Source organism: Sorex fumeus, unplaced genomic scaffold (assembly GCF_029834395.1).
Source record: "Sorex fumeus unplaced genomic scaffold, SorFum_2.1 ptg000098l, whole genome shotgun sequence".
Taxonomy (NCBI): domain Eukaryota; kingdom Metazoa; phylum Chordata; class Mammalia; order Eulipotyphla; family Soricidae; genus Sorex; species Sorex fumeus.
This window is the reverse complement of record NW_026606155.1, coordinates 59802690-59826256: the sequence shown is the minus strand read 5'-3', so window position 1 is coordinate 59826256 and position 23567 is coordinate 59802690. Positions and strand designations below refer to the sequence as shown.

General features: G+C 42.4%; 1 protein-coding gene and 1 non-coding gene across 2 annotated transcripts; both read left to right on the top strand.

Annotated features, from left to right (window-relative positions):
- Positions 1–322: 322 nt before the first annotated feature.
- On the top strand, positions 323–22044 carry PSMA6 (proteasome 20S subunit alpha 6). Its single transcript, XM_056133659.1, has 7 exons — positions 323–489; positions 7840–7934; positions 12497–12578; positions 14217–14372; positions 16152–16330; positions 19474–19568; positions 21821–22044. The coding sequence occupies exons 1-7, from the start codon at positions 414–416 to the stop codon at positions 21876–21878; spliced, it is 741 nt and encodes a 246-aa protein (XP_055989634.1). The 5' UTR covers positions 323–413; the 3' UTR covers positions 21879–22044.
- LOC130042215 (small nucleolar RNA SNORA23) lies at positions 20534–20717 on the top strand. The gene has a single exon (XR_008795165.1). It is a non-coding gene; the product is annotated as a small nucleolar RNA SNORA23 (small nucleolar RNA).
- Positions 22045–23567: the final 1523 nt, after the last annotated feature.

The following is a 23567-nucleotide window of genomic DNA, read 5'->3' as shown; positions in this document are numbered from 1 at the left end:
CCACCTGCGGGACTCTCGAGAAAGCGGCTCACTACCCCGGAGCCTCAGAAATCGTTCTCGTTCTTGCTGTCAACAGTCCAATTCTCCAACCCAAATAAAGCTCGGAAACAGCGACTACCGGAAAGACACCCGACATTTCTCACGCCTGGCAAAAAAAAAAAAAAAAAAAAGAAAAAGAAAAAGAAGGGGGGGGGGTCTGCGCAGGCGCGCAGGCGCGCAGCGAAGCCCCGCCTCGCATGTTTAGCCCCGCCCCCGGGCTGGAATGGACGCCGGCGTCCCGAGTCGGAAGCGCGAGAGCGGAAGAAGCGGGTCGGTGACCCGGAAACAGTCATTCACTTCCGGAAGGGGCTTGTACGCCTACTGCAGGAGCTCCGGGGCCCGGGTTCGGTGCTTGAAGTAGTGGGTGCGCCGACATGTCTCGCGGTTCCAGTGCTGGTTTTGACCGTCATATTACAATATTTTCACCCGAGGGCAGGCTCTACCAAGTAGGTGAGTGAATCGGGATCGTCGATTTGCTCCCCGATTTGCTCTGTCATGGTACTGCGCGGAAAGGGCCGTAGTGGGCCACGTTCGATCTGGGGCTGCAGCGTGACTGCAGCGGGGCCGGGAGCAGGGCCGAGGCCGAGATGAGCGTCCGGGCGTGTCCCCGCGGTGTCTGGAGGCACGCGTGGGGCCGAAGGCTCAAGGCCTCGGGCTCTCGCAGGCGAGCGCGCCCCGCTCCACACAATGGAGTGGAAAACGGAAGGATCGGCGGCGGTGCTGTCCCCCCGCGTGCCTGAGCCCCCTCGCGCGTTCCCCTCGGGCTACGAGCGTCCGCCGATGCTAACTGTCTACGAGTCACCCCTTGGTTCCTAATACCTGGCGCGAAAAGCGCCCTCTTCTTCGATTTCCGCGTTTGCGCCAGGGACTTTGTCTTCCCAGGTTCGGTCCACACGTGCGTTTAAGAACGTTCAGCGTCCTCACTGCTGGCCCGGATGCGGAGATGACACACTCCCTCCTAGACGAGATTTCCAGGTAGCAGGGAGTTACAGGCACACACCCGGGGGCTTTAAAAAAGGAAACGCGCCCGATTGCCCTTTAATGAAATGAGTCGCTGCCCTTTTCGGGAGCTGCGTTGGAAACTAGCAGCCCGGGCCTGGGTGTGCGCGCTCCCCTGGTTATAAAACCTGATTCTGGTCGGTAGAGGAAGCCCTGTCGAAGCTTATTAGCTGCTTATCTAAGAGCAGCCTTCGTGGAAATGAAATAGACCCGAGCTAGTAGTGGGCACCTGCCTTCAGATTAGTTGCATACTGTGCTGCATAGCAGTGGCGTCCTGGTGGAGGTGGTGATTATAACATGGACTTGTTACCGTAGGAAATTTAGGAGTATGGCGATCCTGATTTACATCTGTCCCCTGATGGTTTGGTTTTTTTTTTTTTAAGTAAGTTTAGCGTTTACTATGAGGACAGTCATAACATCAGTGGTGCTTGGAAGTCACTGGCAGAGTGGTCTGTAAATGAGATTTTCACCTGTTACAGTTTAGAAATAGAGTTGAAGGTAGCTTGGACAGAAGCCAATCCACAATATGGCAACCTATGTATAAGAATGTAACAAACAGCTTATTAGATAATTCAGTAATCCTTATAGCCCATCTCTATTTGAAAAACTATAAGACAGCACAGAGAGCTAACAAGAAAATGTCATTTTTAGAATTTCATTCCTGATTTTCAAAGTATTGTTCTATCTTAGGCTACTGCTTTGATTTGTTTGGGGGTTTAGTATGTGACTAGAAAAATGCGCGCTTAAATCCGCACTTTTCTGTGCTGATTATAAAATGAAGCCATACAGCATAGTCTTTAATACTTCTCAGATTTGGTAAGTAGGAGAACTGAAGAATTCATTTTTTAATAGTTCTTTTGTTAGGGGGCAGTTCACTCAAGCCTGGCTTGTGCTCAGAGATCACTCCTAGCAGTACTCAGGGGACCATATGTGGTTCCTGGGATCAAACTGGGGTCAGCTGGGTGCAAGGCAGATGTCTTGACCCTGGACTCTCTCCAACCCACATTTGGAATAGGACTAATATTTTAAAATGACTTTACTGTCTAGCTAGTGATTTAACTTGTACCATCCCTGTCCTCTACAGAGCACTGATTAGACATTGCTAGGAAAAATGAAAGTGAAAGAACTGTTACTATGAGCAAGCAATATAGTATTGAAGAGTTGGGGCCCTGAGCCATGTCTGAATTCAAGAGTTCTGTTCTGCTCCATACTGGCCAGCCTGAGCAACTCTTTCAACTCTGATTTAATTAAAGCTTCACTTTCAGGGTGCTTGGTTTTTTATCTGACTTCACTCCCTGTTGTAGTTGACGTTTTCCCCTATACAGACATATATCACCAGTGCTTTTCCCAAATTGGCTGGCAAAAAATCAGCCCTTCCCGTTTTCACTCCTCAGTGCTCAGCACATAAAAGTAGCCTTTGACAAATGTTTGCAAGAGGAATGGATATGGAAAGTTACTAACTTTACCCACTGAGATAATAACAAAAGGCCAGAAAGCTGAAAGAAAGAAGTATTTAAAGAAGACCTTTGGCCCCCACCCCTGGGGATAGCTCAGTGGCTAAAAAGCACCTGCCTTCCAAGAGTGAGGTCATGAGTCAGTCTCGGGGTGCTGCACGATGTCCCAAGTGAGTTCCCTGTGGCCCTATTCTCTGGGGCCCCAGTACTGTATGGGCTGTGGTCTTTAGCATACAGCTAGTTGTGTGCAAGCATTGTCACTAAACGTGGTGGCAACTGGCGAGTACTACACATCTAAAGTTGTGTGAGCTCTGAACAGGAATGCAACCCCTGAGCATATGTGCAGTCACCACAACTAAAGTGTGTGATTCCCCTTGGTCACTGTTGCTGAGTGTGGGAGACTCCAGCCTGATGTGCCACTAGCACCAGCACCACAGCCTGCCTGTGTAGCCCCTATTATCAAACAGCAGCTGACAACCTTATCTGTAATTTCTACTTGCACAATTGAGCTAATAATTTCTTCCTTACAAGTTAGGGATTAAATAAGGTTATTTAGGCAGAGTGCTCAATATTGAGTATTAAGTAAATGTTACTAAACTCTAGTTTAATTTTTTGACTCTTTTGAGAGTGCAGTGGGCATACCTGGTGGTGATACCTGGCGGTACTCAAGGCATTCTCCTGGCTCTGAGCTCAGGGACCACTCCTAGCAGGGTTCAGGGTGCCAGGGATCTGAACTCAGGTTGGCCGTGTGCTAGGCACACTCTCTACCTGCTTTGCTATCACTACAGCCCCATTTTTTTTTTGGTTCTTTACTTTTTTTTTTATTTTTAATAGTGAGACATCATGAGGTACAGTTACAGACTTACACATTATTGTGCTTGGGTTTCAATTATACAATGATCAAATACCCATCCCTCCACCAGTGCCTATTTCCCATCACCACGGTTCCCAGTATCCCTCCTACCCCCCATCCCCTCCATCCCACCCTGACACTGTGGCAGGGCATTCCCTTTTGTTCTCTCTCTCTTATTCCAGCCCCATTTTAACTTAATTTTTGGTTTACTGGGTAAGCAATTTTGTAGACACAATATTTTCTTTTTCTGTCCATGCTTGAATCATCCACACTAGATTTTCTAGTGAAGTGTATTTAATTATCATAATGGTGTTAAACTCTTTATATTACTTATAAACTTTAGAACCTGCCCGAGACAAAGCATGTTAAGATTATAGAGTAATGCTATGTGTTAATCCTGATGGTGGAAAATAATCTAATAAAAATGATTAAATGACAAGGAAAGATGAATGGAAATGAGCTAGAGGAAAGGAGTTAAGTTGCTTGCCTTGTATGCAGCCAACTCGGGTTCTATCCATGGCACCACATGGTTCTTTGAGCACTAAAGAGACTAAACACAGAGCTGGGAGATAACCCCCAACACTGCCATATGTGGCCCGACACTCCCACCCCCGCAGAAAGAAAAGGTTAATGTACAGTATGCTTCTCTTCCATTGTTGGGACACAGAAGATAAATGTAGTTTTAAAGTTGATAAACCAAAAGATAGGAGCTATTTGAAGCTATAATGCTAGCCGTAAGTAAAATTTGGGTAGTTTGTCCACAGAAAGTTTGGGGAAATATGTTTTGTGATTTTTGTATTCTAGAAACAATCAAAAATCATTTATTGCATTTGAGGGGCTTGGCCATACCCAGTGGTCTCTTCCTGTCACCATTCTCAGGGAACCATATGTAATGCTTGAGATGCTAACCAGGATCATCATGATGCAAGGCAAGTGCCTTAACCTCTGTATTTTCTCAGTACAGCTTTTTGGGGGGGTTGTAGGGGAAGGCAAACCCAGTAGTGCTTAGGTTTACTCCTGGCGCTGCACTCAGGGATCACTCCTGGGGGCTCAGGGACTGTATAGGGTGCTAGAGATTGAACTTGGATTGGCTACATACAAGGCAAACATTCTGCCCACTGTACTCCAGTTCTTCAAGAGAACAGCTTTTTAAAATTATTGGAGGGAAAAGTTTTAAGAGTGTTGTAAAAATCACTTGTATCTGTGATGTCTTGTGAAGCTAAAATGTCCAGTATAGTCGTGAAGAATTCGGCCCTGAACCATACCTGCGTCTCTACAGTGCTAGCATCACACTAAAGTGCTCATACTGTGGACTACTCTGGCATTTTGCATGCTTTTCCTGAACATTTCCCTATTAACTTTTATGTTCAGCCCCTATTTTTTTCTGGATTACACAAATGAGATCCAGGCAAGTGTTGGAAAACTAGAAAAAGAAGCAAACTGAATAAGGATTACTGGTCTAAGTTTTCATTCTGATTTGTGACAGTTTAAGGAATTGGAGGTTTGGAATTGAGTGTAATCCTTTATATTTCTCGTAGGACCTGAAGAATAGTAGAGCGGGCAGGGTACCACTTGGTACTCTAGTTCAATCCCCAGCACACTATATGCCTATTGCCAGAAGGAAAACAGAAAATGAGATTGTCATCTATAAGAGACAAAATCTTTAATGATAAAAATAGGGTTCAAGTACTGTCACTGACTGTTGAATTCTGACTTTCAGAAATATCTTGGTTTAGGGCCCAGGATGTAGCTTAGTGATAGAGTACTTGCCTTGCACGCTTGTGTGAGGCCCTGCATATGTTTCCCAGCACTTGGTGATAAATCCAAGGCTTTGTTACCTTCAACCAAAGGCCAGTATCCAGGAGACAAGAGTTAGTGTGAGAAAAATGGGTTGATTCAAGTGCTAGTAAATTGAGTAGCTGATGGATTTGTCCTAAGAATTGTCGTTCCATCTTAAACTCAGCCAGCAGCTTGGGGTTTATAAAGGGCTGTTGGAAGAAGGACGCAGAAGCAGAGAAAGGTGGTGCCCTGCTGATGTCAGTGGTTTGAAAAAGTCAGCAGGACATGCTGGTCTGTCCTTTGTAAAACTCAAGAAAAACCACTTTGCAACATTAGCTTCCAATGGTCTAAGGTGGTGTCATTGGGGTGACAATCTGTTGTTTGTGTTTTTCCTCTCATTTGTGGTTAGCTCTGAGTCTTACACTAAACACAGCGTTCATAGAAACATCTCTTAACATTAGGGGATATCATTAGGGGTAAGAGAAACATCTGAGAGTTCTGTGGAAAGCACGGTTTCTGACCCCTGTTCCCTTATATTGGGGGCCAGAGTGATAGCTCTCAGGGCTGGAGTGCTTGCCTGGCTGTGAGATCAGGCTGCTGGGTTAGCAGCAGCCTGGTAGCCCTCAGCATTACCACCAGACCAAGTGGCCCAGCTGTGATGTGATGATGTGAAATCAATGCCTTTTCATTACTGCCCATAACTTGTTTTACTTTTTCCTTGATTGGCCTCCATGTTCACCTTTGCTAAAAATTATCATGGTGCTTTTTGCCAGGCCAGTACTTTTTTAGAAGATAGTATAGTTCATTGCTATGTCTTTAGATAGTTTGCTGTGGCAATTTCCATTTTTCTGGACATTAGTCTTAGATATTATGGTCAGTGGTGATATAATGGGGAATCATTTTTACCAGGTATTGTCAAAGTGGCAGAGACTGGCAAGGTCCCCGTGACGTATTCGATATGCCAGACACAGTAACAACAAAGTCTCCAATGGAGACGTTACTGGGCCCGCTCGAGCAAATCGAAGATCAACGGGAGGGCCTTTTATTGTCAAAGTGGTGATACCACCCACTGAAGAGTGCTAGAAAGATCCAAGGAATGGGTGCAAATGGGGTCACTGTTTGCTTAAAGAAAGTGAGATGCTGAGTGTATTTTTCTGAAAAGGGAGCATTTGGCCAAATATTGTTTTGAGAACCTATAGATTCTACATCGTGTGAGCTTGAAAGAACTGGAAAAGGTTCCCTAAAGATGGTGAATTGATCTAGATCAAGATTAGGGGAAATTTGGAGAAACTCACGTAGACCTGTATAGCGAATTCTGAAAGATTGGGGTGTCATGTTGGATTTTGGACTTTTTCCAATGGATTTCAGACATAACTGGCGGGAATCCTTAAGAATGATGATGTTTGAACTGGAAAATAGTACAAGGGTTACTATAAGCCAGGTGTAGCCTCGAGGTCCCCAAAACGACAGGGTGATCCCTGGCACGAGTAGGACCGCGCAGCACTGCATCCTTAAAAAGTTGAAGTAAATAATGCCATCATTTAAAATGTGGAGTCTAAGAAGCATTATTTATGCTGCACCTGGTGATGCTGAGAGGGACCATTTGTAGTACAGGAACCTAATTGGGTTGACAAAATGCAAGGCAAGTACCTTACTCCCTTTACCTTGTTCCTGGCTAAGAACAAGGCTCATGTTTTATTTCTTTTTAAGTTTAGGCTCCATGATTTACAGTACTGTTTGTGATAGAGTTTCATGCATATAGTATTTCAACACCACACCCTCGACCAGAGTGTGTCTCTAGCCTTCCACCCTGCCCTCCCCCAGTCCACGTCCCCTGCCATTGTAAGCTCAGTACTGTAGACCAGCTTTATGTATTTATTTATTTTTATTTATTTATTTATTTTTGCTTTTTGGGTCATACCTGGCAATGCACAGGAGTTACTCCAGGCTCTGCACTCAGGAAACACTCGTGGCAGTGCTCAGGGGACCATATGGGATGTTGGGAATTGAACCCGGGTCGGCTGCACACAAGGCAAATGCCCCACCCGCTGTGCTATCGCTCCAGCCCCCCCAGCTCTTTTCAATGGGAGTCTCTTGACTATAGCTCACACTCAGGCTATAGACTGAATGGGAGATTCATCCCCACGTATTGACTGCCTTCTTGCAAGTATTGACTTCCCGTTGGAATCTGCCCACTTTTGTTTACTTTCTGATATCTCCAGATTATCATTTTGTCTAGTTTATGGTCTTGTTTGGGGGAGGAGGGGCAAATTGGCCGTATGAGGGGGGCAAAAAAAATGCCGCAAGTTTTGAAAGAAGTTTTGTTGTATAATGTGAATGGTATTAACTATTATAGGGGCTGGGTAATGGTATAGGGAGTGGAGAGATAGTACAGTGAGTAAGGCACTTACCCTGTATGCAGCTGACAGCCAAGCTTCAATCCTTGTCACCGCATATCATCTCCTGAGCCCTTCCAAGAATAAGCCCTGAGCACTGCTGGGTGTGGCCCAAAATGAAAAAATAATATAAAAACTTTTTAAGGCCATCCAGGACTGATTTATTATCATTATTTCAACTTTGCTTGTTTTGGGCGGTAGTCCTTGTTAGTTGACATGGTTCCATCTTATTCCTTTTAATGACTCCCTATTATGTATCCTATTGTACATCTCTATAATAATCTAATTACCTTTTTTTAAAAACTATTGTGTCTTGCAGAATATGCTTTTAAGGCTATTAACCAGGGTGGCCTTACATCAGTAGCTGTCAGAGGAAAAGATTGTGCAGTAATTGTTACACAGAAGAAAGTACCTGTAAGTACAAGACAAATAACCAGTAACTGCTGAATGTAATAGAGAATTTTTTTAATGAGTTTCTTCAGAGGTCTATTACAGTATAACATATATTAATATTCTGCTTTGATTACATCATTTTAGAGTTATGAAGCAACTATAAAGAGTTGAGTATAGCAGATTGCCATATGAAACACTGTGCTATGATTGTGAACAGAGTGGGATTTGGTCTTTTGTATTCAGGGACCTTGAAACAAATTTTGGGGAACTATAGGTCTTGACCTCCGGCTACTTAACATCTAGAAAAGAAAAACTGAATCTCCCTGCTACATTTTCAAAAGTGGTTTTAAGGGAAGAGAGGCTCAAGATGGCTGAGAAGAGAAGGATCTGAGAACGGTGCTATAGCAGCTACAGAGTTCATCACACATTCTCTCTCACATGGAATCTTCTAGTGAGTAAGTGCTCCAGAGAACTCCATCACTGTTGTGTGGAAGAGACTTGTGCTGTTGAACACAGAGACATATTTGATTTCAGGGCTAAGGAGTGCAGCTCCAAGGATGGAGCAGGGCAAGCAGAGAATGGAAACACAGCACTTGTACTCAGAAAAGGAACAACAAGCCAGGAATCAGCACCTGGACCTAGAAACTAGACTGGACGTGAAATAATCACAGACCTTAGCAGCCTGCTGCAAGCCTGCTCAGAACCCTGTTAAAGCAGAGCATACCTCAGGGCTAATACCACCATTTTTTGCTGAAGATGAAACTGCTGTTGGTAGAATAAGATCTCCCTTTACCAGGAGAGGAATGAGCCTCCGGCATCTGACTAATTGTAGGCAATAGATGAGCATCAGAGCGGAGACTTTATGAATAGACAAAGGGGAACTCAGCAGACTCACCTCTACTGGTTACATTGAGCATTTGGTTGGAGTCCAAGGCTGGTCAAACTTAGGGTGGGACTATAAGACATTCTCTAGGCTAGCTTGAGCTTGGTGATGTGGACTGCAAGGTACCAGCATGTGTAAATACAGTAATCTGTAACAGAACATCTTAGGTTATAGATGCTTTAACATTGGCCTTCCTGATCTTAGAAATACCATTGCTACAGTGAGCTTGTGACTACAAGTGCCCAGTAGTCCTGTAACTTGTACAGGTGACAGACAATCACAGATCCGTACTGGGCATCCAGATCTACCCACAGTCTCAAAGCTACAGACACTCAGTTTGTTGAGCTCGAGCCCTTGATTGCTTTTCCTGGCCAACCCATGTGCAGATCTCCACCCCTCACCCTGACATAGAATCAGGCATTATTAAGAAGTGGAGGGATTCATCATCAATCAGTTGATGGGTGCTAAAGCTCAGGAAGATTTTCATATCTACCAAAACTTTCTAAATTACTTGAGGAAGAGTTCCTAGTAATAGTTGTAGCCAAGTTCTGTGAAATAAAGAGATGAGTAAAAGAGAACATCAGCAAATTCAAGGAACGTATGGGAGAAACCGCAGCAGAACGCTATAGCTGAGCTTAAAACGCAATAGTGGGTCTGTGGCACAGACCATCTACACACCTGATTCTTGGGTCCTAGCATTCAGCCAAGTAGTGTAGTGAACCAGAAATCACCAGAAGAAAACTTTTACAGACAATCATATAAGACTTTTATAAGATCATATAAGAAAATCATATATTACTGTGAGTATCTTCATGACACTGAATGGGAGGACCTGGGGGAAAAAGAATGAATTTTCAGAATTATACAATCCTGTTAACTCTTAAGACTGATTCAGGAGAAAATAGAAAATCTGAACAGACCAGATAGTAAGGAATTAAAACAATTAAAAAAAAAAATCTCCCCCAAAATACAAATTCCAGGATGCTATGCGTGCAGGATTTGTATGTGTGCACCTGTGTGCATACCATATCTGGCTTGATGCTTTGGGGGTCACTTCTGGTGATGCTCCCAGTCCATACATTGTCAGGGGTGGAACTTGTGACTCTTGCAGAAAAGCATGTGGTAAGGTCCTTTGAGCCATCTTCCTAGCCTCACTGATGGGTTACTAGGGAGCATTATGAGACCTTCAAAGACACTGTTACTCATTTCTTCAGACTCTTTCAGGAAGTTGGAGAAACAGTTTGCTAGTATCTGTGAAGCTAACATTGCCCTGATACCCAAACCAAATAGAAATATTACTAAAAAATAAAATTTTGGACCAGTATCCCAAATGAATATAGATGCAGAGATCCTCAACAGAATTTTAGCAAAACATATTCAACAATAGCCGAGATGAAACCTCTCAGAAACTACACAGATAGCAATGTAGATAAAGAAATTACGGTATACCCAGTGTTTAGTGAGGAGAAAGAAGGAAAGAAATCTAGGGGGAAAGAAGAGAATGAGAAGTAATGCGTGAACAGGCATCAGGGCTTCATTTGTGCTGGTGATATGGATGAGTGGTATAGCCATATATCTGAAACAGACTCAACAGAATGAAAACATGAGATCTAGGCTGCAACCACTGAATCTATATTCCATGGGGATAGGAGAGAGATTAGGTGGGGAGGGAATATGAGAACATTGGTGGAGGAAGTTGATATTGGTGGTGGGATTGGTGTTGAAATATTATATGCCTAAGACTTAACTATTCATAGTTTTGTAAATCACAGTTCTTTAACTAAAAAATGAAAAACTAATTGGAATTCTGGCACTCTATGTACTATTATCAGCTGTGAAAAAAGATGAAATCCTACCTCTTGCTGCAGCTTGGATGGAATCAGCTAGAGAGTGGGATGGGAAGTGAACTAGAGGGATCTTGGCTGTGGTGGTGGTCGAATGACATACACCAAGAGCATAAAAGTGATTTTTGTAAGCACCTAAAATTTATATATATATGTGTATATACGTGTGTATATGTTGTTTTTGATCACACCTTCGTCTTTATGACACATAGAAGACAGCAGAGTTAGGAATGGAACCCAGGGTCCCAATATAGGAACTGTTAATAAAATTAAGACTTCTAGAACTATTATTAAAGGGGGGCTGTGCGTGTTGAGTGTGAGTGTTTTTTTTTTTTTTTCCCGAAAAGACCTTCCAAAGGCCTTGAGTCTTTTTGTGAAAATTGATGTTTTTTATGGAGGGGGTTGTCCTTTGCTCAGAGGCCTCCATCCCTGGCTTCATGCTCATACACCTTCTGACAGTGCTGGGATTAACCAATGTTGCTGCTTCTTCGAAGCCAGTGCTTTAACCCTGGTGCTAACTCTCCAGCTCCTTGTTCTTGCTATTTTTTGTTTGTTTGGATTTTAATATTAGTTCTTCCAGGGTCAATTTGGATAAGCAGTAAGGAGTCCCCTTTCCGAGAGATGGAAAACTGGACCACAGTTAGGCTGCTGGTGGAATGATTGGTATCAGACCTCAGTTGCAGGGGCACTAGCTGAGGTAGCCCTTTTATTTAGCATTGAGTGGAGCTCTTTTTCTTTTTTGGTCAGGGACACTGACAAATTTTTTTTTGATCAGTCACATGGGTCTTCTCAGTGAAATGCAAACAATTTATCTCCATACTAACACTAAGTGGGCTAGAGTGATAGCATAGCGGGTTGGGCATTTGCCTTGCACGTGGCCGACCTGACCGACCCAGGTTCGATTCCTCTGCCCCTCTCAGAGAGCCTGGCAAGCTACCAAGAGTATCTTGCCCACACAGCAAAGCCTGGCAAGCTACCCATGACATATTCAATACGCCAAACACAGTAACAAGAAGTCTCACAATGGAGATGTTACTGGGCCTGCTCAAGCAAATCGATGAACAACGGGAGGACAGTGCTATATAGTCATATATATATATATATATATATATATATATGCACAAAAAAATGAACAGAGCTCATTTTTTTTATTAGTGAGACATCATGAGGTACAGTTGCAGACTTACACATTTTTGTGCTTGGGTTTCAATTATACAATGATCAAATACCCATCCCTCCACCTGTGCCCATTTCCCACCACCACGGTTCCCAGTATCCATCCCACCCCCCATCCCCCATCCCACCCTGCCTCTGTGGCAGGGCATTCCCTTTTAGAACTCATTTTTATAACCGCAGATTTTTTTTTTCATGAAAAAACCAGTTTATTGGTCATTCTTTTATTCATCTGGATACTATATGTTTTGTCAATTATAGATACTGATATATTTCCTCCAATTTGTGGTTTGCCTCATTTTGTTTACAGTGTCTTTCAATAGAAAGTTTTAAAAAGGTTTTTACACTTTGTGAAAATACTATCTCTAGCAAGAAGATAAGAATTCCTTCATTTTATTTTATTTTATTTTTTATTTATTTATTTTTTATTTTTTTATTATTAGTGAAACACCATGAGGTACAGTTGTAGATTTACAAATTTTTGTGCTTGGATCTTGGTCATACCACGATCAAATACCCATCCCTCCACCAGTGCCCATTTTCCACCACCAGGATAATATCCCTCCCCCCCATCCCCCCATCCCCCCCGCCACTGTGGCAGGGCATTCCCTTTTGTTCTCTCTCTCCTTTTGATAACCGCAGATTTTTTTTTTCTCCTTACCTTGGTTTGCTTTGTTCATCAGGACAAGTTATTGGATTCCAGCACAGTGACACACTTATTCAAGATCACTGAAAACATTGGCTGTGTGATGACAGGAATGACAGGTATCTGCTGATGTCTATATAGATTTGTAATTTTCTACAAATCATTTTGGTACTTTCATTCTGAGACTCCGTAAGTGCCCAGTTTTCAAGGAAAATGAGTGGAATTGCAGTCTTGTATCAGTCTCTTCAAGACGATTATAAGATGTTTTGAAGACGTAAGTGGAATTGAGTCATGTTGCTGTTGGGGAAATAAGGCTGAGCCCAGAGGCTCATGGATGCTTTTGTTTTCGGATGTAGTACTGGTTTCCAGGAACTCACATCACTATATCTCAAACCTGATACTAATGACATGAACTAGAAGTAGGTCAGAACTGTAAAAAGTTTATGGGTTTCTATTTTCTAAAATCAGGGGAAGTTCCAGCCTATAAAATAATGATACAGTCTCAGATCTGGGAGATAACTCAGTACTGAAGTGCATACTTTTTATATGGGAACCTAGGACTTGATCCTTGCAGTGCATGATTCCCCAAGCACCACTGTGAGCAGCCATTGCACACTTGTGTGGCCCAATAGCGAATATATAGATATAGATATAGGTATAGATATACATACACACACTAATATGTATATATATACACATATATATGCTGGACCAATAGCACAGCGGGTAGGGCGTTTGCTTTGCATGCTACTGACCTGGCCGACCCGAGTTCGATTCCTCCACCCCTCTCGGAGAGCCCGGCAAGCTACCGAGAGTATCTCGCCCGCAGGGCAAAGCCTGGCAAGCTCCCCGTGACGTATTCGATATGCCAAACACAGTAACAACAAAGTCTCACAATGGAGACGTTACTGGGCCCGCTCGAGCAAATCAGTGAACAATGGGAGGACAGAGCTACATATACATACATTTATATATATATACATATATATATATACACACACATACATACATACATATTCCATGTGTGTATATGTGTATCTATATATAAAATTGAGAGGGAAGGGGGCAAAAATCACCGAGTCTCCTTAAAATCCCTTTCCATGTGAGAGACAGTACAGAGTGTAGGGTCTTGGACACAACTGACTTAGGTTCTATCCTCAGCATCACATATGGTGCAGAGGCAGGAGTAAGCCCTGAGCACTGATAGGTGTGGCCCAAAATCAAACAAACAAACAAAAAAATCTGTTCTTGTGAGGAGGGAGAGCCGGTTTGGTGTTTTTAAGGGGAATCAATAGGAGGTTGGGCCACATCGATCAGTGTTGGGGTATACTCTTGGCTTTATACTTGAGGCCACTCCTGTGGTGCTTGGGAGATTGTGTGCTGCTGGGGGTGTCTAACCAGGGCCAACAACATGTATAGCAGCAATACTTTACTCCTGTGCACTCTCGCCTATCTTTCCTGCTCCTTTGGAGTTTATTTGGTATTTGAAGTACTGTGACAGCCGATAAAGAGCTGTCTATAAAATGACAGTACGTGAAGAGAATACTGTCTTAAAATTTGTTGTGTCCTATTGCTCAGTCATGTATTTTTCATTTGTGACAGAAGAAAAAATACAGAGCATGTCTTTCCTTAGCATGTAATAGATGATACCTACACACACACAGACAAAATTGATACATGATGGGAAAATTGGCTTTGAGGTTCATTCTTCTCTTCTAAAGAAGTAAACCTTTTTTTTGTCCCTTTCATGCTCTAAGCTGACAGCAGATCCCAAGTGCAGAGGGCACGCTATGAAGCAGCCAATTGGAAGTACAAGTATGGCTATGAGATTCCCGTGGATATGCTCTGTAAAAGAATTGCCGACATTTCTCAGGTGTATACACAGAATGCTGAAATGAGGCCTCTTGGTTGTTGTAAGTATGCTGAGAAGTTTCCCAAATAATTGATGAGATCTGGGGTTGGGTTTGATCTTTTTTTTGTTTTGTTTTGTTTTGTTTTGGGGGGGTGGCGGTTGATCTTTTTGAGAGAACATGGGTAAGGGAAATGGTTGCCATAACTCTTGGGCACTTGTAATATGGAAACATTCTACAAGGTGAGAAAATCTTTATAATAAATCAGGGTTTAGGTAGATGAGCATGCAAAATTCAACACAGTGCTTGTTTATTTCTGATTGTGTCATTCATCCGTTGACCTCTCACTTAAAAGTTACTTCTCCCGAGAGTTCTTCAGTGGCACATAGAATTTCCTTAGCTCATCCTCTTCTGCTGGTCCCTTAAATGTTGCTCTTCCCAGGTTTTTCCTTGGTCTTTTCTGGCATTCCTTCTTCTGTTAGGTAATCTCACCTACTTACATAATTCCCTATTTATTGCCTGTGTGCCAGTCATCCCCACCTAAGCTTTAACTTAATCCCTTTCTTCATGTCTTCAAATTTGAAAGTGAGAAAAAGGACAATGATTTTGTCTTTGATTTCTGCTTTCTACACCTGCCCCCTTCTTTGTCTAATTAGTCTTATTTTGTGGTTGCTGTTTTTGGATTTTGGGCCACACCTGGCTTGGCTGTGCTCTGGGGTCACTCCTGACTGCTCAGGGGACCTTATATGGTGTCAGGGATCTAACCCAGGTCGGCCATATGCAAAGCAAGCACTTTATCCACTGTACACTCCCTAGCCAGTGTGTCTAATTAGTTGTAAACCTATTCCTCAGAGTACCTTTTCCTTCAACTCCTCTGTTGCTTCATTGTTGCTTTTGTTACCTAATTTCTCTATCTCTTCTCTTTTTTTTTTCACCCTCCCCCTCTGTCTTCCTGTCATTGTGTGAGCTGTCATTCCAAAACCGCATCTTGATTGCTCCCTTCAAAAACCTGATTCTTTGGGGAGAGATAGTACAAGGTTAAGATACTTGGCTTGGAAGTTGCTGACTCTGGCTTATCCCTGATACCACATGTGGTCCCCCAAGCACTGACGAGTAATCACTGAGAGCAGTGCTGGATGGGGCCCCAATACAGAACAAACAAAACATGTTTAGGTGCTGCTGAATTAAAATAGGTCTGCCTACAGAACATTTTGAAATGCTGTAGAACATTTAATGTATAATTATAAATTCTCTAAAAGGTGTGAAGTGTAACATCTTGAGAGGTTAATAGTCAAAGGAACATATTTTGAGCAATAACAAGGATTAGAACGTTGTTTGAAGGTCCAGACAGAAAGTGTAGCAGGCAGGGTATTTACCTTTCATGTAACTGGCCTGGGTTTTATTCCCAGCACCCCGTAACCCCAGGAGTGAGCACCGAGCCAGTAGTAATCCTTCATTGTCAGGTGTGACTCAAAAACCAAAGGGGGAAAAAAGAAGAAAACTGCTTGAAAATTACATTTGTGATAATTCAGACTTTTATTTGGTGGGGGTGGGAACAGTCGGGGAAGAAACACACCAGTGATGCTTAGGAGTTATTCCTGTTCTGCATTCAGAAATCACTTCTTACGGTGCTCAGGAGACCAGATGGAATGCCAGGGATTAAACCTGGGTTGGCCGCATGCAAGGTGGCCTACTCACTGTACTATAGCTCCGGCCCCAATAGTTCACACTTCTAAAAAATGTTGTATGCAAAATGGAAATGTAATTACCTACAACATCTACATTTCAGCAGCAAGAGGAAAATTTTGTATGAAGGTCTTCTTTTAATTTCTCTCATTTTAGGTATGATCTTAATTGGTATAGATGAAGAACAAGGTCCTCAGGTGTACAAGTGTGATCCTGCAGGTTACTACTGTGGGTTTAAAGCTACTGCCGCAGGAGTGAAGCAAACTGAGTCAACCAGCTTCCTTGAAAAAAAAGTAAAGAAGAAATTTGATTGGACATTTGAACAGACAGTGGAAGTAAGTTAGCCAAAAGAGCTCCCCCACCCAAGAGCTTTTAAGAAGTATATACATATACATACAACATAGGATGTTTGGGGGCCCAAGCGATAGTACAGGGGGAAGGGTGCTTGCCTTGAAAATGACCAACTTGTGTTCAGTCTCCAGCACTGCATATAGATGATCTGGTAGAAAATTTTACCTGGGATGCTAATCTTTTTTATTTTTTTAAAGTTTTTAATGAATCACCGTGAGGTACAGTTACAGAACAGACTTACAAACTTTTGTGCTTACGTTTCAGTCATACAGTGATTGGGTACCCATCCCTCCACCAGTGCCCATTCTCTACCACCATTGTTCCCAGTATTCCTCCCACCATCCCCCCCCCCCCCCCCCCCCCCCCGCCTCTGTGGCAGGCACATTCCGTTTTACTCTCTTTTTCCTTTTGGGTGTTATGGTTTGCAATACAGGTATTAAGTGGCCATCATGTTAAGTCTATAGTCTACTTTCATGGGATGCTAATCTTAACAGGACTCTTTCGGGGATTAAGTGTTCTTTATGATTGTAAGGTTTTTAAAAATCTTTATATAAATTTTTAATAACTTTAGACTAAAGAAATCCCTACTGCCAAGAAATGTATTTACTTAATCTTAAAGTACAGGGAATTAAACCAAGGATGCAGTACCATCAAACAATGTCTCTAGTTGCCAAGAAATGGTTTTAAATATATTGGGGTGGAGGGGAGGGAATAGATAGATAATATACAGGGACATGTATTTGGATTTAGGATAAAGCAATTCTAAAAATAATTGTACTTTGTTATAAATGACAGGAAGAATTGCAGTCTAATAATTTTGTGTTTAGTTGGTTCTGTTATACTGATTGAAGACAAAGCTATTTTCCATCTGGAAGGATCTGTGCCCTGTTGTTTTTCAATTTTTTTAGTTTGGTTTTGTTCGGGGGACACACCTGGCAATGTTCAGGACTTACTTCTGGCTCTGTACTCAGGAATCATTCCTAGCAGGCTTGGGGGGCTTTATGAGGTGTCGGGGATCACCCAGACAACTGTATGCAAGGAAGATGCCCTTCCATTATATTGTCACTGTTTCCATATTTGCCCCATTCCATATTTTGCTTCATTTATAACAGGTTGCTTTCTCCTTAATTACAATTCATAATTACATGATGATAGAGATACACAACCACTTAAAACATTCTTAAATTATTGCTATAAATTTCCTGAAGGAACATACCATATCTTCTTTATTTATTATGTAGGAGTACTGCTATTTATTCAGCCACTGATTAGCTGATTGAATTGGGCATAAACTCCACCTAACTTTTTTTTCATAATTTTATTTATTTTTCTTCTTATGTTTATTTATTGAATCACTGTGGGAAAAGTTACAAAGCTTTCAGATTTAAGTCTCAGTAATACAATGATCAAACACCTTTCCCTTCACCAGTACTCATTTTTCATCACCAAGAACCCCAATATACCCCCGCCAACCCTCCCAATGCCTGTGAGGCAGATGATTTCTACTTAACTCTTCTCTACATTGATTACATTCATTATTTCGAAAAAAAGATGCACCATTATTGTTTAGAATTTCCCCCCCAACAATCAGAATTGCTGAAAAGGCATTGTGAAATACTTTGTTTTCTATAGCTGGTATGAAAATCATATAGTGGCTTTCACGGCCGTGTGATTTTGGATTTCTGCAAAGAGCCAGATAATTACAAGATTGTTTTCTGTGCATCTGGTGTTATGGCTGTGCCAGAGAGCTGCTTGTGGGGGGCAACTCATGACCTCAGTATGACGTGAAAGACGAGCTGGTACCATCCCCCTTCCCATGAGACTGCAGTTGCCCCGTCACCGCCGGCTCATACCTGGCTTTCCTATAAGCTCTGAGGCGGTGGCCACCTTGCTGCTGCGGGGGAAAGGGCGGAAGGGAACAACACCTTTTCTCTCCCGGGGAGGCATGACCCCGTAGTTTAACGCATGGTCCATTCACTTTTCTGCTGCAAGCTGCTGAGCTCTGGATTAAGTCCTTTTGCCTCTGGAGCCATGACCGTGCCAGAGAGCCACTCTTGGGGGGAACTCGTGACCTCGGTAGGATGTGAAGGATGAGCCAATACCGCCCCCCTTCCCATGAGACTGCAGTTGCCCCATCACCGCCGGCTCATACCTGGCTTTCCAATAAGCTCTGAGGCGGTGGCCACCTTGTATCCAGTCCAGATGCATTTCTGCCAAAAGCCGCTGGGTTTCGAGACTTGTTTCTGAGTCTCTGGGATCATGGGCATTAAGCAGCTTGATCAGGAACTAGAGAGGCCGTTTGTAGGCGGCGACCCGGGGTCTCGTTGGGATGGGGAGGAAAGGGCCGGTTCCACCCCCATCTGGTGAGGCCCTGCATGTCTCATCACTGCAGGCCCAAACCTGACTGTCCAGTGGCCTCTAGAGGATGGCGGTCACCGGGCTTCCAGCAGGAACAGGCAAAGGCACAAAACCTATTCCCACCTGGAGTGGCCCAGCACCAGTAACCTACTGCGGGAACAGGACGCATTTCTGCCAAAAGCCTTTGGGTTCTGAGATTTGTTTCTGAGGCTCTGGGATCATGACCGTTAAGCAGTTCGATCAGGAACCAGAGAGGCCATGCCTCCAATTATATAGCTGGGCCCAAGGTGGTTTGTAGGTGTGTCTCCCACATACCTAACTTTTGGCCGTTTACTTTCTTGGTAAACTTTGCCCCAAGTTTTTGGGGTCTGGTCATAGGCACAGCAGCAGTTTTGGGGTATCTGAAAGTCCGACAGTGACATCAGGTTGCTGATGCACTTGCCTCACAGGTACAGATTGACCTGCTGGCGGCACTATACCCCCTATATCATCTTTATTTTCTCTACATCTTACCTCAAGTGCTAAGCACAGTGCCCAGCAAGTAGTGGATACCAAGCAAATAAACCATATTGTGTAAAGCATCCTATTACATGCGATGGATCACCCTTTCCCTATGGTTTAGCTTGGCAGAAAAGCTTCTCGTCATTGACAGATAATAAATTAGAATTAAGTAATCAATAACATGATTAATAGAGCAGAACTAAATAGCTAATCATGAATTTGTGATTTGTATGGGAAAATCTTGGAATCCCTGTTTTGTTTTTTCCAGACTGCAATTACTTGCCTCTCTACTGTTCTGTCTATTGATTTCAAACCTTCTGAAATAGAAGTTGGAGTAGTTACAGTTGAAAATCCTAAATTCAGGTGAGTTATGTTGTTGACTGAGTACTCAGAATTTACCATGTGCTAAAATTCCAGTTTAGAATGTTGGGGGCTTTGTAGTGGTTCGTTTTGTCTTGGAGGAAGAAAAAAAAATCTTAGGAATATAATTAGTTTTCTTCATCTGAGAGAATTGTTTTAAAATTTATTGACTATCTCTTTAAGGCAGACATAATTGTTTTTCTCTTTCAGAGTGGTGTATATTTAATACCAGAGATAATACAAAGTAACCTTTATATTAAAAGTAAGCATAAGTATTTTCTTTTAGTTTAAGAACAAAAGAAACTCCCAGCATCACAGTTTTTCAGGTAGAATTTCGGTATTATTTCATGCTATTTTAAGTGGAACTTGGGGTGAGTTGTTTGTTTCTGTTTGGGGGCTACATCCAGCCATGTTCAGGACTTAACTCCTGCCTCTTCACTTAGGAGTCACTCCTGACAGGCTCAGGGGACCACATGGGATACTGGGGATTGAATTGCCCTGTATTATTGTATTGTTGCTTCAGCCCCTTACATGCAACATTTAGGAGCAATAAAAAATACGAATCTCCTATCTGAGATTTTAGGAAAGCCCAGGTTTTGGATACAGCTAATAGAGTTGCAGATTTGTCTTAATTCAGTTCATGAATCAGCCAACAGCTTCAGTGAGTCAGTTATATTGGGTCTTTAATATATATTGGCTCACTTACATGGAACCAGATACTCTAATGAATTCTTAAAATACTTCAGTTAAAATTCCCTCTTCCACCGATTTCCCTCCTCCTCACCAAAAAAAATCCCCCAATATATGGAACTGCTAGAGGCATTTTAATTGATACATATCTGCGTATACTTGAAGAGTTTTGTTACTGTACTTTACCGCCTAGCTTTGTCTTTTGGTTGTCTGCAGGTGAGTGGTAGAAATATAAAAAGATTTAAGAAGAAATTTTAGGATTTAAAAAGAAAGCGGCTGCTGTCACGTGTGCATGGCTTTCATCCATGTCTGATGGCAGTTCCTGCCTGCGTTTTGCATTCAGGTCTTGCTATCCACACAAACCTTATGCAGCCGCATATTAAGTTGGGATCGTAGTACTGGCCTAGTGTTGTCTCTGTGGACATCACCACCACTGGCCAGCCTCCAAATTCCCATACAGAACTTTGGAAATAGAAATACTGGACCTTGCAGGTTTCACATAAAGTATCTGTGTATTAAAGCAGTGCACTTGAGAAAAAAAAAAAAGACATCGAATGTATCCTCGAACTTTTTTCCTGTAGAAAAAGAGTACCTTGGGTCCAGAGAGGTAGTACAGCAGGTAGGGCACTGGCCTTGCACAGGGCTGACCGGGTTCAATCCCTGGCACCTCATATGGCCCCCAAGAATCTCAGGAGTGATCCCTGAGTCCAGAGCCAGAAGTAAGCCCTGAGCATGGCTGGGTATGGCCCCAAAACAAATAAACAAAAAAAATTGCCTTTGTTTTTTCTAAGCAGTAAACTTCCAGTAGGAGAAAATTTTAAATCTCTAAAGGACATGTAATTTTTGTTTTATTTTGTCCTGAGGTTCTACTATGACCTTCCAAATTTTTATTTTCATTTCTTTGATTAAAAACCTTGTCTTTATGTTAGATCCAGTTCCTTTTCTTCAGAGAACCTGTGCAGATCATTCATAAATTCTGTTATATAGTGAGCATTCTTAAATATAGCCAGGATACATTATTGCGTAAGTATCAGCAGTTGTCATTGCCCCAGTTCACACTAAAAAATGTCACTTTGACAAACTTCATTTTAGAAGTCCAAAAGTAACGGGTCACATTAAAGGTTGCTAAGTAGTTCATATCTTTGTGGGAATAGTTCAGGGGGAAATTGTATTCAGAGGGTAGTGCCATCTTACTTCACAGGTGATGAAAGCAGTTACATGGGACATAAATACATTTGATAGAGGAACTAGAATAGAGAATATGTTTAGCATAGCATTATTTAATTTAGATACTTAGCAGGAGGTGTTTGTCTTTTAATAAAAACATTGTAGATTTCATGCAAAGAAGTGAACATTTTTACATATATATGAAGTTGGTATGTATGAGTATTTCTTCAGAATATTTTGAAAGAAGCGGTGTGTTTGCAGATCTTTACAGATTGACTATAAATTGATAATCACTGAAGCTGAGGCACAGGATGGTTCATTACTTTTATGTATGTTTAAAAGTTATGCGTTTGAAAGTGCTCAAAAGTCAGTTGTGGGTTTTTCCCTTTGCCTTCTAGGATTCTTACAGAAGCAGAGATTGACGCTCACCTTGTTGCTCTAGCAGAGAGAGACTAAATTGTAGTTAATTTGCCAGCTCGAAGGTACCACTTGCCTGTGCATTGGGTAACAACTGATCAGCATTATGGAAGCCTTTGGTTTGATGAGGGAACCTCTCCCGTTCCTCCTACCAATGATATGGTCAGGAGTCTGTACAAATAAAAACAGTGCTTTTGGAAAAGAATTGCTTCTTGTCTTTTTTACCTATAATTTCAGTTAGACCTGTACTTCTTGATGATTGCTAAATCATCTTCATGGTGGAACTATTATTTTGTTGACAGTAAATTTGGAATTAAGTTCCATTAGAGGTTAACAATAGTAAAATGATTACTGCCTTAAGTAGTTTTTTACTTAGATTTGATCTATACTGAATAAGAACCACTATTTTTTAAATTTGTGTTTTGTTTGGGAGCCCCACAAAACTGTGCTCAGGCCTTATTCTTGACTGTTCAGGGGTCACTCCTGGTGGGGCTCAGAGGATCATATGGGTTGCCAGAGATTGAACCCGGTCAGCTGTGTGCAAGGCAAATACCTTACCCACTATACTATCTTGCCCCAAGAACCAGTGTTTTGGCTTTTGGGTCACACCTGGCAATGCTCAGGGCTTACTCCTGGCTCTGCACTCAGGAATTGCTCCTGGCAGTGCTCTGGGAACCACCTGGGATGCCAGGGATCAAACACAGGTCAGGCATATATAAAACATTTGTCTGACTGTATTTTCTGACCCCCAAGAAACAATATCGTTAAGAGAAATTATAGTTGCAAGTGGGAACATCACAGTGGAAAACAGCAGGGCTGGAAAGTGTTATGTGTATTCTGTGCTTGCTTTAAGATTTTGTTTGGGCCCTGGCACCACTTGGTCCCCTGAACCCTACGGCAGTTATCCCTGAACGTAGAGCCATTGTTGTACAATGCTGCATGTGTCACTAAGAACAACAAAATATGCTTAAAGCAAACCTTAAGAGACTGGTCTAGGATCAGACAGACAAATCAATGGGCTGTATACTTTACCTGCAGGAGGCCCTGGTTTGATCCCTGGTACCCATGGTTCCAGAAGTGATGACATAAACAGCTGTAGAAATGCCACCAAGCAAGAGTAATACTAAGGGGGAAGTAATATGGTATTTATTTATTTACTTATTTGTTTATTTGTGAACTAAGTTTTTTAAATTCCCTAATACCTGAACCACTAACTTATAGATGATCATTTCCAGGTGTCTGTGGCTGATATTAGAGTGAATCCTTTGGGTAAGTACTATTGAGGGCAAGAATGATAATACAGTGAGTAGGATGCCTGCCTTGCACATGGCTGACCCAGGTTTGATCCCTGAAGACCCCATATGGTCGCCTAGAACCCCACTAGGACCCCTGAGTGCAGAGCCAGGAGTCAGCCCTGAGCATTTCCCAGTGTGACCCCAAAACAAAGACAGTTTACTGTTAATGTTACTCAAGTGTCTTGATCGGATCTAATACTATTTCTAGGCCTGCAAAAGGGGAGGCCATGTGAACTTCCACCATTACAAAAGTACACTGATTCACATCCTCTTTGGAGCTGAGCTGAGTTATAAAGTTTCATTAAAAGGAAGTGATCCTTCCAGTTAAGGACTGCTGCTTTGGGTTTACCTATCCAATCCATCCAAACCCACTAGGCTCTGGACAAAGCCATTGTTTTTTTAAAGGATCTAAAAGGCTGCTTCCCGGACAGAA